Raw genomic sequence first — 16,467 nt, forward strand, 5'->3', positions numbered from 1 at the left:
TCTGCTACATGCTTAATGAAACAACATTACCGACGTACGTATGTTAATGTGTCTTATTAGATCTGTTGCACAATAATCATTTGTTAGTTGACATGTACATACACAGGACAGTTAGGCTAATGCAACTGTACACATCTTTGCAGATACTTCCTCGCATTTGGGTTCCTCCCACATCTGTGATTAGAGGAGAATCACGGCACCATTATCAGCAGTCAAAACACAACAGACTGCACTGTACAGGAGAGGGAAGAGGAAGCAGATCGGTGAGCTGAGAATTGAGGAAGAAAGTCAAAGAAAACAGTTGGTTCCTTTTGGACATGAAGGACTTTGCTCTGTCGCTGCTGAGCCGAGGGTGTGGCCATGTGGTCCAGACACAGGTGGACAGCCAGGGTGGGAGGATCGAGGTCTGCTTTGAACCTGAGGTAAGACTAGTCATAGTCATAGTCCACCTGTCACAGTGTATTTTGCAGTCAGTTGTAAACAATGAAGAAGAGAAAAGAAAGAATGGAAGAAAAGGAAGGGAGAATCTGAAGCTCCCTCAGAGTGCACTGCACAGCTTTGTGTCTAAGAATATGGACAAGGCCAATTAATTTTTATTACTTCTCCCAGGACTACTTTAACTGGAAATCCAGTCAGCCAGTGCTCCGCTTGTCCGACAGCGGAAGGATACGATGTGGGGTAGAGCCTGCACCTCCAAAAACCTACAGCACCAGGAGGGGGCCACTTTTGCTGTACTCTGCCGACATGGCCCTGCCTTGCAAGCCGGAAGACGCAAGCAGGAAGAGGCGTGGCTACCAGAATTCTGTACAGCAAGTGGAACTTCAACTCCGCACACTGACTGGGGCCATCTTGGCTTATGACAAAAAGCAGGTACAGTGTGGCAAGTTTTCCCATGACTGCTTGTGACAGCAATGCTAAGGTGCCTATACTGTTCAACAGAATTTGACATAAAGGATTAGAATCAAATATGAACAAAAAAGATAATGTGACACCAAGGCAGGATATACAAAAAAAGTAGACCACTGACAAATTGTTCACACAGACAGTAGGAACTGGGTTATTAATATTTGAAATGTCTTAACACATTTCATTGTTGAAGCAAAGATTCTGTAGTGCTCAAACCTGCTTTGACATAATGCTCAATTCACTGTATACTATAGGCAATACAATGGGGCTAAATGGACTGAATGTAATATTCTCATCGTCAAACATTACTATTGTATGGACTGTATCTTATATGTTCTTATTTATCTAAATTAACACGATAAAGGAAAGTTAAGAATGTGGCTGTGACAATTTTACCATGAGTCTCCTACCTTGATTGTTAACCTAGTCCTTGAGCTGAGATATGGAGTGCTCTACAGTTATCGTATTCTTTGTCCTACCAGACAGATAAGAACCACTTTTGTTCTCTCTGTTATTTGTCTTGGGTGTGAACTGTAAAACTTTACACAATAACTGAGTGGTTGATTGATATGCTGCCATCTTTTGAAAGAAGAAAAATGGCTTGTCGGCTAAAATGCTTTCTTTGTTCCTTAGGAACCACATTCTTATGAATGCCCTTCTCAAATAGTATGGTCCACAAATCATTTAACTGTGGTGGATTTATGGATTTGTCGAAAGTATTTCAGGGAGATTTGTCAAATAATGTTGTGTACACCGAGACAAAAGAAAGATACACAAGAATATGTATCTTTAATAATACATAATCAGATTGGGCGGCACGGATGGTGCAGTGGGTAGCACTGCTGCCTCACAGCAAGGAGGTCCTGGGTTCGAATCCCCGTCGGCCGGGGCCTCTCTGTGCGGAGTTTGCATGTTCTCCCCGTGTCTGCGTGGGTTTCCTCCGGGTACTCCGGTTTCCTCCCACAGTCCAAAGACATGCAGGTTAGGCTGATTGGAGAGTCTAAAATTGCCCATAGGTATGAGTGTGTGAGTGAATGGTGTGTGTGCCCTGCGATGGACTGGCGACCTGTCCAGGGTGTATTCCTGCCTTTCGCCCAATGTATGCTGGGATAGGCTCCAACCCCCCTGCGACCCTGTTCAGGATAAGCGGGTTCAGATAATGGATGGATGGATGGATGGATAATCAGATTGATCCAATTTCTGTCAGCATATTTGCTCAACACACAATATATTAGTGCATGTACTAAAAGCTGTATTTCATTTTCTGTTTTTTATTGTCCTCTCAGACACAGGATGCCAGTAATGTTATAGATGCTCAACCATCCCTGCCTTTCCCTATGCCTCCCCCTGTCACTCAACTGAGCCAAACCTGGTACCCCCCAACCTCACCATGTGACCCCAAAGAGCCTGCAGGTAATATCCTCTTCTCTGGTCTTAACCTCAAGAGCCATATATTGCATGTTCAAAGATACACTACAAGGGACCTTAACTAAACATAAAATAAATAAGACACTTGTATTTTGTTAAAATACTTATTTCTGCCGGGTCTCAGTAGAACAGGAGAACACTGAAGACCTGCGATCCGTCGACTGTTTACCCGCTTCACCTGATACTGGGCAAAGACCATGCAGTGACCATTCAGCTCAACGCCAAACAGGCCAATGCCTTCGTTCTAAAAGTAAGAAAACTGTTTAAATTTTGCTGGAAATATTCAAAGCTAGAATGACAGAAATATTCACAACTAAAATGACTTTTACTGAGAAAATTGCAGCAAATTGAGTAAATCATGAATAGCAACACATATAGGAATATCTGATGCGTTCCTTCCGAAGGTTGTTTACTTCAATCAGTTAGGTAAATTGTAGTTTTAAAGTTCATAAATATGAGTTTGACGATTAATCTTTACCTTTAACATGGAGGAATGGATGTTAGCATTGAAAAAATACTAGATGTATACCTAAGTGCTTCATGATTTAAATTCTCTTTGCTGACTGCTGCTGTTTTGACTGTCTGAACTGTCTGCCCTTTTAAAGGTGTATTCTATGACCACTCAAAGGAACAGCCTCTCGCTCCAAATCCCAGCCCATGTGATTGTGAGGATGAAACAGTCTTCCTCCTCCACCCGAGACCCTACACAGTACCTCGAGGCCCCCTTCCTCCTATTCCTGAGGGCATAGTCAAGAACTGGGGCGACACAGGTGACCAGTAAAAGAAAACATCACAAACATCACCCTTCAATGCAGTCATTCTAAATATAGCATTAGATTTGTAGATAATCCGCTGTTATCTAGTCATCAATTCTACTTAGAACTACTGTATTGTATTCAGTTTTAATAACTCAAAATGACTGTCCACATATTGATGGTGTGCTGCTGCCATCTCAGGAGAGTGGGAGACCTGCTATGAAATAAATAGATGTCTGTGTCTTACTGGTGTGAATATGTTGTTGTTAATGCCTCTGCTCTATACTGGTTACTGTAGCTATTTGTTATTTACAGAAAACCAAAGGGTCCTGCGGACAGGAAATGTGGAGGACCAGGACAAGTCCAATAAACTATGGATTGTGGTGGATGCACCCAGAGTTCAAATGAGCCCTATCGCAGAAACAGGGAGGACAGATTGGGGGTTGAATTCAAGAAACATTGGAGATCGGCAAGAAGGCCCAGTAATATTTGATCCACATCATTTATTTATCTTTCTCTTCTTTTAATAAAATGATATGGTACATGGTGTATGAAATGAATAATAATGGTAATGGAAATTAATAAAATCGTGAAGTAGTTCACTGTGTATAATTATCAGAGGAAATATCTACAGTATATGTCACCTATTTGTTTTATATCTCTGTTAGAAGCCTGTTTTTCTTTCTGTCATGGAACAAACATTCATGTTTTTAGTTATAAACGGTAATACATGGAATTAAACTGTAGTATAATGTGAATAGCTGTGTACTTTAAACTTTAAAATTCTATCAAGTGTTAAGTGTATTACTTGCTTAAATGTTTTTTATTCGACTAAGTCTCTAAATCTGCACAGGTCCTACATGATGTGACAGGCTGCCCTGGGTACATAGGTGCTCATGGGAAATGTAGTGCTACTGAAGCTGGGGAAGTTGGAGAGAGGCCTCGCCCTCTGAAGACAGCCTTTGTGGACTCGTCCTGGAGTTGCAGTCGCCTCTCTCATGTCACCTACTATGGGGGTCACCTTAGTGGTGGCCGGCTAGGAATCAGCTGTGAGTCCAGTGTTCACCTGCCCGTTTGTGGAATCGTCACAATCTGGATCTCTCAGTTGTTTTCTGAAATTCCATAAGGGTTCTGAAAAGCTGTGACAAAGTATTCAGTTTACCATGCGTATATGCTTATTTTTCATATTCATAATACTGTATGTGCATGAGCGTGTGTGTAAATGTGCATGTGCTGTGTGGAGTAGGTGTGGACCGGAAAGTTGCTGACCCTGACATCCCCTTTCCCACCCTGCACTTCCCCCCTGTGCCATCCGGACCCCTGCTCAAGTCAACACCACTTATTTGGTCTGGCCCAGATAAAGGGTGCACAGGAGTAAGTCAGGCAAGTGGTCATTTCACCAGAAATCTTCAAAACAGACAGGAACAGAAGAAAATACTTTTCATGATTACATCAGACATACGTAAGTTAGTGACACAGTGTTTTGAATAAATGTTATTTGTGAGAGGGCCGTGCAGCATGAACAGCACTCAGGGGATGATGCAAACTTCTTATTCATGTTGCAAACCCCAAAATATTAGAGATAAATTACGTATAAATTAGATGGTAAGATAGTGTACAGTTCCTGCTTTGGAAACTCATTGAATATGATCATCTAGTCAAATATTTTCATCATTTAAAAAAGATAATTAATATGTTTGGAAGATAATGGCAAGTGAAACTTTTCTAATAACAAAACAATCTTTTTTTAAATCTTTTCACCCAGAAGAAATCTGTGGGTCCACAGGGGCTAGAAAAGCAGGGTGGGGCAGTGCGCCTGCCTCCTCTGTGTGAGTCTAATAGCAGCACAGGGGCCACTGGCCTCACACGTCCACATAGTCCAGGGGCCCCTGCCCTCAGACCTCCACAAAGCACCGAGGACCCTCGCCACGGTCGTCCGCAGAGAGAACTGCACAGGAAGATGCTACTGCTGCCACTGCTTGAACATACTCAGAGTCAGAAGGCTGATGTGCTGAAGCAACATGGTACTGTCTATGTCTATGTGTGTGCACATGCATGTACTTGTGATTGATTGTATGGGTGTGTGTGCATTCAACAAAGTTTGATTTAGTGAGTATGTACGGATATGTGTGCATTGGAAAGAGTTTGTTTGTGTGAGAGAATCTAAAGCATTTAGACTTTTCTAATAATCATTTGATAATGTACCACATGAGAGGTTCCATGTTCATGGTGTTCTGTATGCTTCACTACAACCAAGGTGGTTCCCATGATATCCCAGCTGCGGATGGAAAGCGGGGTTTCTGTGAAGAATTTGGACAGGATAAAGAGATTGTTAAGACTGGACATACCAACAGGCGACCTAGTCCCACTCCAGCCGTTGAGCCCAAAAACAGTGAGTCCGAGCCCACAAACAGAGAGTCCAGTCCCACTTCAATCATTGAACCCAAAAGCAGGGGGTCCAGTCCTACTTCAACCACTGAACCCGAAAGCAGAGGGTCCAGTTCCACTTCAACCATCGAAGCCAAAAACGGAATGTCCAGTCCCATGCCTGCCATTCATCCCAAAAACAGAGTATCCAGTCCCATACCTGTCATCCGTCCCAAAGGGGTCAACTTAGACGGTCTTGGCCTGCTGGAACCAGGGAAAGGTAAGCAAATGTAATTCCTTATGAAAAATTACACACAACAACAAAAGTAAAATGATAGCCCTGACTGGGTTTCATAAGCGCATTTCGTAAGCGATATGAGAAAATAAGCATAGGGTAGAGGGTAAAGAATGCCAGTTTTTTTAAAATAGCATACACTTATTAAATGGTTCAACATGGTGATTTGAGCAGGGCTCTAAATGAACTTTTTTTGCCTGCAGTAGTGGTGCTAGTACGTTCAAATAACTTTGAGCACAGGGGAAATAAAAACACACATAATACTGCCCTCTCCCCAGAAATAGCTATAACGTGTTTACAAGACTTCTCTATATCACCACCCTCAGAGGACATCTCCCCCCTGGGCATGCTTCCTTCTCTGGGCGGACGAAAGGGTCCTGGGAAGCAGAGCTCCATGGCCATCTTCAGACAGGATCTCTCTGGTCCCCAAGACTGTGACCCTGACGACCTTCAGACGGCAGTTGTCCGTGGGATACTTCCAGTGGAACTGAGAGGTTTTCCCTCAATCAACAATAATTTTATTTTCCTTACCACGGATGCTAAATTAAGTTTTTATAAAGAAAATTCTATACTTTTCTGTTTCAATCAAATTACACTTTTTTATGTCAGGGTTTGTTTGTTTTTATTGGTCATGTTAGCAAGAATTTCAATATTGTCTCTCTTATTATAAAGAGTGGCAGAACGTGGGTACCGTCATCATGGGCCCTGATGGCGAGATCATACAACTCTCCTTCTGGGGTTCTGCTGCTGACACCAATGACCAGAAGCTACTTGATGACATCGCTAGAGGACAAGGTATGTGAGTGTGCCATAGAGGAGTGAGGGAATGGGGACTGGGTTACAAAGGTTTGTGGTGGGGTCTGGATTTAGGAAAGAAGTGGAGCCTGGAGAGCGGTAGCGAAGGAGGAGAGATTGGGAGTAGTGGGGTATATATTTAAGTAAGAGGGGACTTTAGACTTACTTTTTGTGGATTAAGGTTTAAGAGTTTAAGGGGTGGTGGATTAGAGATATTTAGGGCAGGGGAGAGTTTAGGGAGTGGTGGGGTGAAGGAGGAAAGTTTGGGCATTGGACACAGGAGATGGAATGTTGATTGGACTGAATCTCAGTTTCTACTTTCAGCGCTCAATGCCTCAGAACTGATGCAGGACCAACCCTGGGCCCTTCTACTGCAGGCCAACGGAGGTCAGCATTCCCAGAATTGGCTACAGGATACAGTAGTGTTGAAATTTAGTTCTAAACATTGCCTTGGTTTGTTCTAGGAACCTTTGTCAGTGATTCTTTTGGTGGCCAAGCCTATATGAACCAATCTGCCCTGAACAAACAGGTACATATGAGGTGTACTGCACCCCTCTCAGCTCACTATATTTTTTCAGTCATGTGGCAATTACATCAAATTTCAATAACATGTAGAATATGTTCTATTAAAGTGGTACTTACTGCTTCAAGGAAATAATGTTATGACTATTCAATGTGGCCTGCAGGATGGCTTTGGGAGAGAATTCCCTTATGGTCAACAGGGGGCAGAAGAGAGTCAGGGCTTATACCCAATCAGTGAGGACCAAGTAAGTTTCTGCCACACTCCCTTAAGTACTTTACTGTTTGCTGTGAGACTCCACCATGACCAGACTCTTTATGTCCTGCCACGCAGTGCTCCCTCCCTAAGAGGCCCAGAGGAATGGGCACTGGTTCTGAGTTCTCCTATCACAACACAGGTAAAGAAACAAGACATTTTTAAACATTTGACCTCAGTTCAGTAACATAAACTCAGTGAGCTTCATTAGGTATTTATTTGACAATTTTTTTTTACTTCTACTGCTGTAGCCTATCCACTTAGAATTATGATGTGTTGTGTGTTCAGAGATGCTCTTCTGCATACCACTGTTGTAATTTATTTGCTGTGTGGTTATTTGTGTTACTGCCACCTTCCGGTCAGCTTTGACCAGTCTGGCCAAAAACAAACCTGAGAGACTAGTGTGCGTGAAAATCCCAGGAGATCAACAGTTTCTGAGATACTTAAACCACCAACAATGATTTCTGCCACCAACAATGATTCCACGGTCACTTAGATCACATTTCTTCCCCATTTTGGTGGTTGATGTGAACTGAAGCTCCTGACGCGTATCTACATAATGGTATGCATTGCACTGCTGCCACACAATTGGCTGATTAGATAATCACATGAATAAGTTGGTGTAATAAAGTTCCTAATAATGTTCTCGGTGAGTGTATAAACAGACAGACAAACACACACACACACACACACACACACACACACACTCATGCTTACACGTACTGTACACCTTTTTTGTGTTTAGACCTGGAGAGTGAGGAAGGGATGGAGGGAACATGGGATCATCAGGCTGGGCCACTGGGCCTGGGTCAGAAACGCTCAAAGGGACTATTGGGGAGAGGAGAGGAGGCCTCCAGTACTCACCCCTCAGCATCAGCACTGTATACTGGTGGAGGGAACACAACAGGAGGCTTTTTGTCCAATAAGCAGTCTGCTGAAACCACAGCTGGAGCCATGAGTGGGTTAGTATTCTATACCAAAACAACTCTACTTCCCTAATTTTCTACTTTAATGGTTGAAAGATAGGACTATCAATTTTCAGTGTATAGAGCTGACCACCACTTAGTCTATAGAATTTATGGCAAGACCCAAGTCAGAGGTAACACACTACTCTGGAGTTTGTTTATATTCTACATCATTAGTCTGTGCATTCTCTGCAGTGCACAGATTCATCTGGAGTATATCTCCTCTGGTTTCATCCCCACTTCACATGTTCTGCTTATTTTCCTTTCTGTTCCTGAAGAGGGAGAAGTCAGTCTGGTCAAGACCTTGGTAAAACAAGTATGGATGCAGATGCTAAAAAGGCCAAGAGGAATAGAATGGAGCAACAGGAAGAAGGTGACATCAGAAACTGGAAAGTGGCAGAAGGGGAGGACCCATTCGGCGAGATGTTGACTGAGGTGACTGGCACTTCAACCTTTCTCATTGTCAGGTATATCACTATGAAGTGTGCAAACTGCCATGTGACGTATGCAATTATTATTTTCAGGCTGAAAGGAAAGCAAAAGGAATGAAAGAGCGATCACAAAATGTTTCAAGTTCACAGGCAAAGGAAAAAAGGAGGGGAAAGCAACGTGCTCCGTTTGTTGTCGGTGAGGTTCTGGGGTGGCTGATTCTGAGGCCCTGTTGTTCTAAATGCTAAAAAGTAATCCTCCCCTATCATGGTGTCTCTGTGCTGTCTCTCAGGAAATGTGCGGGAGAATGCATTGGAGAGACTGGCAGAGGATAGGAAAGACAGGTCACCAGGTGTACGTAATAAGCTAGACGGGGTGACCCCTGATGGAGTAGAGAAGGACAAGGATCGAGTGAAGCTACGTGGGGCTTCCAGCTCAACATTTGGGGGAAGCCAGAATGGTGGTGACTCACCAGGGGGGAAGTCAAACACCCATGTATCACGAAGAAACAGGGCGCTGGGCTCTGGTAGACTGAGCTCTTCTGAGCTTCTGGATGATTCTGCCTGCTGTGACCTTCCTGATACCCCGACCGCCTCCACAAATAAGAGCCAGTCATCTGCTGCTTCCAAGATGAGGGACCAATCATCAGCTGCTTCCATGATGAAGGGCCAAACACCTGCTACCTCCATGAGAAACAGCCAATCACCTGCTTTTTCCATGATGAAGAGCCAATCACCTACTCTCTCTTTAACTGAGAGCCAATTGCTTCTCAAGGGAGGCAAAAGAGAGGCATCTCATGTGAACCTTGTCAACTTGGGTGGAAACAGTAATACAATGAGTGTAAGTACCAGCTTATTACATTGTGTGAGACTGCTATGTTTGTGTATTTGTGTGTACAGGTACAGTATGTGCTTGCATGTGTGGACCTGTATGCCTGTGGTTGTGAATGAACGTGATCTGCCTGTGTACAGACGCATGTGTATGTAAGTGCTGTATTGACGTATATTTACGTGTGTCTTTAGGATGGCAGCAGGAGAGAGAGCGGAGCCCACAAGGAGATGCTGGGGGCAAGGCGGGTTTCCCGGGCAGAGCAGCGCAGGATAGAGGTGGAGAGGAAGAGGACCGAGAAAGAAGAGCAGAGGAAGAGGCTACAAGAGAAAGAGGAGAAAGAGGAGCGCATGAGGCAGGAGTTACAGAAGGAGCACGAGCACCGTGCTGAGGAGCTCAGGTACATATATCACCCCCACTCTGCTGCTTTTGGCTCCTACAGTTTATGGTTTATTTGTTATGAAGCGTCAAAGTTTGGAAACAGTTATGATGGTATCATGTAGCAATATAAGTGCTATATTAGGTGTTTTGACAGCTCCCAGTCACTTTCAAGCCTACCTAGTTCAAAAGGAAATAAAATATAGTTGTATGGAACTATTACCGATGACCAAGGACAAAATGATAATAACTAGCACATATGATAACCAAAGTATTTGAACTGGGAATTTGTTTCTGCAAAAAATGTACAGTGAGGTCCAGAATTATTGGCAAAAATGGAGATAAAAGGGTGAATATAATAAACAACAATGATTTGTATTTGATGTTTAAAAATACAGGAAAACTATATACTTTTATTTCAATATATTTACTCTTATATATCAATGTTTTTTATTTAGCAATCTAATTTTCGATGAGAACCAACGGTGTCAAAATGATTGGGACCCCAAACAATTATTGTAGATAAAATTGTAAATACAATTTTACGTTAATTTAGTTCATCTCAGCCTAAAGGAACTACCTATATTGTGTAATTCAATCACTGTTTCACTAGAGTATAAAAAAATGAGGTGACAAGCATTCAAAATCCCTTCAACCCTCAGCATGGGAAAAGTCAAAGAACTGTCAATTCAGAAGAAGGTAATTGACCATCACAAGTCAGGTAACGGATATAAAAAAATACATAAACGCTTAAACATACCACTTAGCACTGTAAGGTTAAAAATAAAAAGGTCTAAAACATATGGAATGATTGCAAACTTGCCAGGAAGAGGATGCAAGTGCATATGATCCTTATGGATGGTAAGGAAGGCCATAAGTAACCAAAGGACCGCAGTTTTAGAATTGGTCGTGTCTTAGGGTCACCAACTCTAGTAAAAAAATAAATAATGACACCTCCATACCAGTAATCTCCTTGGAAGGGTGGCACAAAGACAACCCTTACTGAGCACAATAAACTAAACCAAACATCTTGAGTTTGCCAAACCTCATTGGAATTATGACTGGAAGACAGTGCTATGGTCAGAGGAGACCAAAATTAAACATTTTGGTTTTAGGTCAGCAAAAACAACCCATAAGGGTGAGAAGTCATGGTCTGTGGTCGGCTCCTGGAAGCTCTGAGCTCCACTATCTGTGTGTCCTTTCTGCAGGCTCAAGAAAGTGCAGGAGCAGATGGAGCTCCAACAGCATGAGGAACGTGAGAAGGAGCATGTGAGAAAGGAGCAGGCCGAGAGAGAAAAGGAGAAAAGAAGACAGGAAGAAAAGAAACGACAAATGGAGCGCTTCCTGAAAATTAGGCGGCAGGAGGAAGAGCATAGAGCAGGTTGACTCCTGTACCCACTTGAAAACACACACACACACACACACAAACACACACACACACAACCAATGTGTTATATACTTTGGGTAAATGCACATATTTTAGGGTGGTGTTGTGGTCTAAGGTATATTGACCGAATGAACAAACTAAAGTAATCTACTCCACTTGCATATGCCATTTATTCTAGGCATTTGTTTTAGGCATACCAAAAATACAGTAAACATAAAAATGTTTTAAATGTTAAAGAAACAGCATGGGGGGAACTGTGAAGCATATTTTTCAATGTTATAAACAAAATCCTGATTATTTTGTTCTTACTAATGTTCTGTTATATTAATGACATGATTGCAACTGTAAAGTGTAGATACATGGAAGAGTATGACAAGAAAAATGAATTCAATAAGTGTGCAATTTTTTAAATACTGAATCTGGTATTAGTTATAGTCTAGTTATACAGTACAGTCCATGTTTAACTAACTTTAACTGAGCCATATTCTAATTAAAGCCTGTGAAGTATAATATGTGGCTATTGAAATATTTTACATTGACAGAAAATATTTTGTTTCTGTTTCATGTTTTATTGGTTGGTGTAAAGCTCCTATTGACAGCAATTATTTAAATGTTTTTCATTAGATATACTACACACATCAATTTTCACCAATTTCACGTGTGTGCTATATACAGTGCCCTCCATAATGTTTGGGACAAACATTTATTTATTTGGCTCTGTACTCCACAATTTGAGATTTATAATAAATAAAATTGCATGTGGTTAATGTGCACATTGTCAGATCTGGGCATTTTTATACATTTTGGTGTCACCATGTAGAAATTACAGCTGTATTTATACACAGCCTCATGCAATTTTTTAATTACAAATCTCAAATTGTGGAGTACAGAGGCAAATAAATAAATGATAGGCCACCCAAACATTATGGAGGGCGCTGTATATATTTGACACTGGAATGCAATTAAAAGAGCTAAATTAGGGTTAAAAGTTTGTAATGTGTTCAAGATTTTTGGCTCTTAACACTGGTCTCCCAAAACAATTCACCAGTACACAGATGGTAAGAATACTGCAATGATGAGTCCCTCTGCCTCCTCCTGTGTGCAGCGGAGCTACAGCGCCTCCATGTGGAGGAAAAGGAGCGCATGGAGGAAGAAAGGAGGAAGCTGGAGGAGATGGATGAGGATGAGAGGCAGGAGTACCTGGTACAACGTCAGAAGGAGGAGGAGGAAAGGAGGAGAGAGGCTGAAGAGAGGAATGGGAAGGAAGGGGAAGCAGCGATTATCAGACATGAGGCAATGTTGCAGCTTGCCAGGTAGTTTTGAAGTGAAGTGCATTTTCAACATAAATTGTTCAAATGTACCCATAATTTCAGCTTTGTGTAATTTGTGTCCATGCGGTTTATTATTCCATTAATGAGTTCTTGAATAGTGTCCAAGTGATAATATTTTATCGACACAAATGTTTTCAAGTCAACATCTCCTGTCAGTAGATACATTTATCCAAAGGCATTGGCTTTAATTGCTCTGATATTTAATAGCCTGCTCATTCAAGTACCTGCCGTACAACTGCAATTGAAAATTATGGGGAAGGCGGAGAAATTGGGGAAAAATAGAGAATAAAAAGTATACAGATCATTCCTGAAAGGTAGCCTACAGTTATTCCAGTGGGATCTAAACAGTTTCATTATATTTGATGGGGAGAATCTTTATCATTTCCATTTTTCATTTCTTGATTCACAGGCAAGATGCTTCAACTTAATTTTGCATTTGCAGTGGTACAGCTAGCTACAGTACCCACTAAATGGCATTTGATTATATGAGAAAGAATATAAATACTGCCAATACGCATGCAGAACATGATGCTTTTGTCTGTGTGAAGCGTAGGCTGAGATAAGATGAGAACGTCCGCACGGCAGCAGAGTAGCCATGCTCTTGTTTTTGCTCCTCAGACAGAGGGCAGCCCTGGAGCAGAAGCTGAAGTTCCGGCGGGCCTTGAAAGCGGAGGCAGGGGCTCTGGAGCTGGCACAGAGCGTATCACGCCCCTGGGTTTATTCATACTACAGACTTTTAAAGATCTTGGGGGTCCATGACATCCCTCCAGCCCCAGAAGACTCAGCCGATGACTGAAGGGCTGAGCTTTCATCCTGTACCTGTCCTTGACAACATGGTTGGGCTTACGGGTTTCACTTGTAAAAACTCTGGGAAATGCTGAGGGCAATTTTGTACTGCCCTGCAAGGCTGGCAGCCAGTTTGTACCGGCGTGACCAAGATTCGATATTTCACCGGAGGCCATGTCTCTCCATTGAACCAGTAGTGCAGTAGTGAGGATAAGGAATTCACAGAATTAATTAAGCTTTCACACATTAATTCATGGTCACTTTATATTACACTGAGCACACGTAGGTCTTATGATAAGTTTGAATCCCAGCCAAGGGCCTTTCTGTGTAGCCTTTGCATGTACTCCCTGTATCTGCATAGGTTTCCTCCAGATACACCAGCTTCCTTCCACAATCCAAAGACATGCAGGTTACTACCACTGTGTGATTCACCTGTCAAACATAAGCACACCCAAGATAACATTTTACCAGACCGCCAAGCTCTCCCAAAATGAAGAAGATGATGATGATATGACATATCAGCAAGACTTCCTCAGGCTTTTCCAATATACCATAAACAATGGCACATGCAATTGCAAAATGAGATCATAGACACACTGGCCAATTTGGAGCTTCAGGATAGTAAGAGAAAATATGACCATGCAGACCCAGCAGCATTCTGCATGAAGTGATGGGACATAATTATGAGATTTGCCTCAATTTCAGTACCTGAGGAGCACCTGATTGGTTGACTTAATCTGAACCAATGCTTTCGCTCATTAAAAAACAGATGAGACCATGGTGAAGGGGATTACAGCACTGACAGCATCATCAGCCAGTGCTAAGATGGTGTAGATGCCAAGAGCAGGGTTAGGAAAATGGTTCAGTCACTACTTTGGAAAAACCTTGTCTCTTAGATTCCGTATATCCATTACTATAACCATCAGTTACACCTGACAGCAGTACATGTATTTCAAGCAGAATGTTATGCCAAGTATCTGCATGCTTTTTTCTCAGACATTAGGTCAACAATAAATGCAAATGTATAATCTTTTAAAAATGATTAGACATTCGACAGACTAGCTGTCACCAAGTGCCTCATGGAAAGGGCCATCCTGCCTCTGAGGATAGTGGCGCACCAATGGCCTGATGATATAGCCAAAATTACATGATTTCTTTAGAACAGGCAGCTTTCTTCAAGATGCTTGGTATCTTTTAACAAGCCAATGCAGTCTAACAAGGGCAAGCAGGGGACATTGCCTCTGCTGGTGAGATTTTCAGTGCAAATTTAAAAGAAATGTGGGAAGATCAGTCATGGTTGGATGTATGTCAGTGATGAGCCAGTTGCTCCAAAGTGAAGAACATTTATCACAGAGCTAAGAGAAAGCTTTGTGCTCTAATCATATCACAGCTGTTCTCTCAAAGGAATCTGGAGATCATGGGTGCAGTGTCTTACTCCCCAGTCTCACTATTTTCTTGATCATAGATGGTTGAAACCCTTCCTGCTTCTTGCTTGTGTTGAAACTGAGAGCTTGATTATTGAAATTAATGCAGGGAAAACTATGCTTCATAGGCAATTCCCCAAAGTGTCACTTAAGCATCACCGCTTTTCTTAACACAAGGTTGAAATTTACATACCCAAAATAAAATGGTTACTATTCTTGAACCCTTTTGACTACAGGCATAATCCTGGTCCCCTTTGGGGTTTGCGTTCCAAGAGTTATAATTGATTTATATTGAAGTATTACTGAAACAAAGTTACAGAAACTAAAAAGATTTTCTGTTTTTGAGTGGATACAGATTATTGTGGCTACACAACTTAAAACACTATGGAGTCACAGCCAAAACACTGGACAAATCCCCTTTAAGATTTGAGGACAATATCACCAAATATGAGCATTCTGCATTGCTTTTTCTTAGCTCCAAAATGAACATTTGGAGACTCCAAATGGACACATGGAAACCAAATGATATTATGAGTCTTGTGTAAAATACTGTATTTTGCTTACTAAAGTATACAACACTTTTTATCCTGCCTGTGACCCTGCCCCTTCCCCCCCCTCTCCTCAGACAGCAGCAGGTCGTTTTTAGAATAGCATTATTATACATTTGGTTTGCTGGACCCTTGCCGTGAAAAGGACACGAACATTAACTTATTTAATGTAGCATATGGTTTTTCCAAAATGCAGAGAAGGCAAGGTCCCCCCACCCACGTTACAAAACAAGGAACTGCTGTTGCTAAAGCAATGGCACCTTATAGGTTAGACAGATAGAACAGTGAGTTTTAATGCTTTCAAATGGTACATCCTGTTTCCATAGTGATTGAAAATTGCAAAGTGAAAAAAGGAATGAATATAAAAAACCCACATCGGCCCAGCCCTGGGCCAGTGAGACCATTAGATCTTAGAAAGATGTATTTCTGGCAGTTATCTATGTGACTGCTTAGGACACTGGGGTATCTTCAGTATAATGTGAAATCTCCTTCTCTACATTGACCTGAATCTTAACCCCCCTCTTATTGCACCATGCTACTGTACATGCAAGAAACAGGATCCTATTCCAGCAAATGTATCACCAAAAGACTAGATACAGATGAATTTGTCAGGGATTTTGTCCAAAAAAACTGGAGACTGATGCTGCGAGACATATTGGAGGGCAGAATTATTTCTTTGTGGTATTTTGCAGTATTCATTGTATAGTGCTGTGACAGGCTGGGTCGCACTGACAAATGTGGAATTAAGTTGTGCACACTCTACCGGCAAATAAAACAATGGTGAAAACCAGAATCTCCTTGTATCCAGCAATTCTCTTCCTCCCAGGGGTATCACCTAATCTATGATAAATATGTTGTGCAATGCAGTGTCGTCAAAAAAATCAATGATTTCACTACCATATCTCCCTGGATAAGTTTCCATCTCACATATGGCTGTTATATAGGCTGCATTTAACAACTGAGCATCATAGCAAAATGCACCCAACTGTTTGGTTGAGTGTCATTTTTCATACTTTTATTCTACTGACCGATACCAATCAGAGACATCAGGGTTTAGGCTTTGAAATTAA

The 16,467-nt window shown here is 41.9% G+C and overlaps 1 protein-coding gene across 1 annotated transcript; it reads left to right on the forward strand.

Annotated features, from left to right (window-relative positions):
* The first annotated feature begins 317 nt into the window (after nt 1-317).
* Nucleotides 318-16,190, forward strand: LOC133123469 (uncharacterized). The gene is made up of 22 exons (XM_061233935.1): nt 318-422; nt 610-870; nt 2,193-2,319; nt 2,940-3,104; nt 3,980-4,138; nt 4,336-4,463; nt 4,876-5,113; nt 5,347-5,736; nt 6,078-6,245; nt 6,424-6,546; nt 6,871-6,933; nt 7,011-7,075; nt 7,233-7,313; nt 7,400-7,463; nt 8,067-8,283; nt 8,565-8,721; nt 8,811-8,913; nt 9,008-9,555; nt 9,738-9,943; nt 11,130-11,302; nt 12,414-12,621; nt 13,258-16,190. The coding sequence occupies exons 1-22, from the start codon at nt 318-320 to the stop codon at nt 13,433-13,435; spliced, it is 3,927 nt and encodes a 1,308-aa protein (XP_061089919.1). The 3' UTR covers nt 13,436-16,190.
* Nucleotides 16,191-16,467: the final 277 nt, after the last annotated feature.

The sequence above is a fragment of the Conger conger genome, chromosome 3, assembly GCF_963514075.1.
Source record: "Conger conger chromosome 3, fConCon1.1, whole genome shotgun sequence".
NCBI classification, from domain to species: Eukaryota; Metazoa; Chordata; class Actinopteri; order Anguilliformes; family Congridae; genus Conger; species Conger conger.

Bases quoted from the DNA above. Each gene is read 5' to 3' on its own strand.
- LOC133123469 (XM_061233935.1), top strand. From the start codon at position 318: ATGAAGGACTTTGCTCTGTCGCTGCTGAGCCGAGGGTGTGGCCATGTG. The intron at 6,246-6,423 runs GTTTTCCCTCAA...CTTATTATAAAG, and splicing joins ACTTCCAGTGGAACTGAGAG to AGTGGCAGAACGTGGGTACC. The intron at 9,556-9,737 runs GTAAGTACCAGC...GTGTGTCTTTAG, and splicing joins GAAACAGTAATACAATGAGT to GATGGCAGCAGGAGAGAGAG.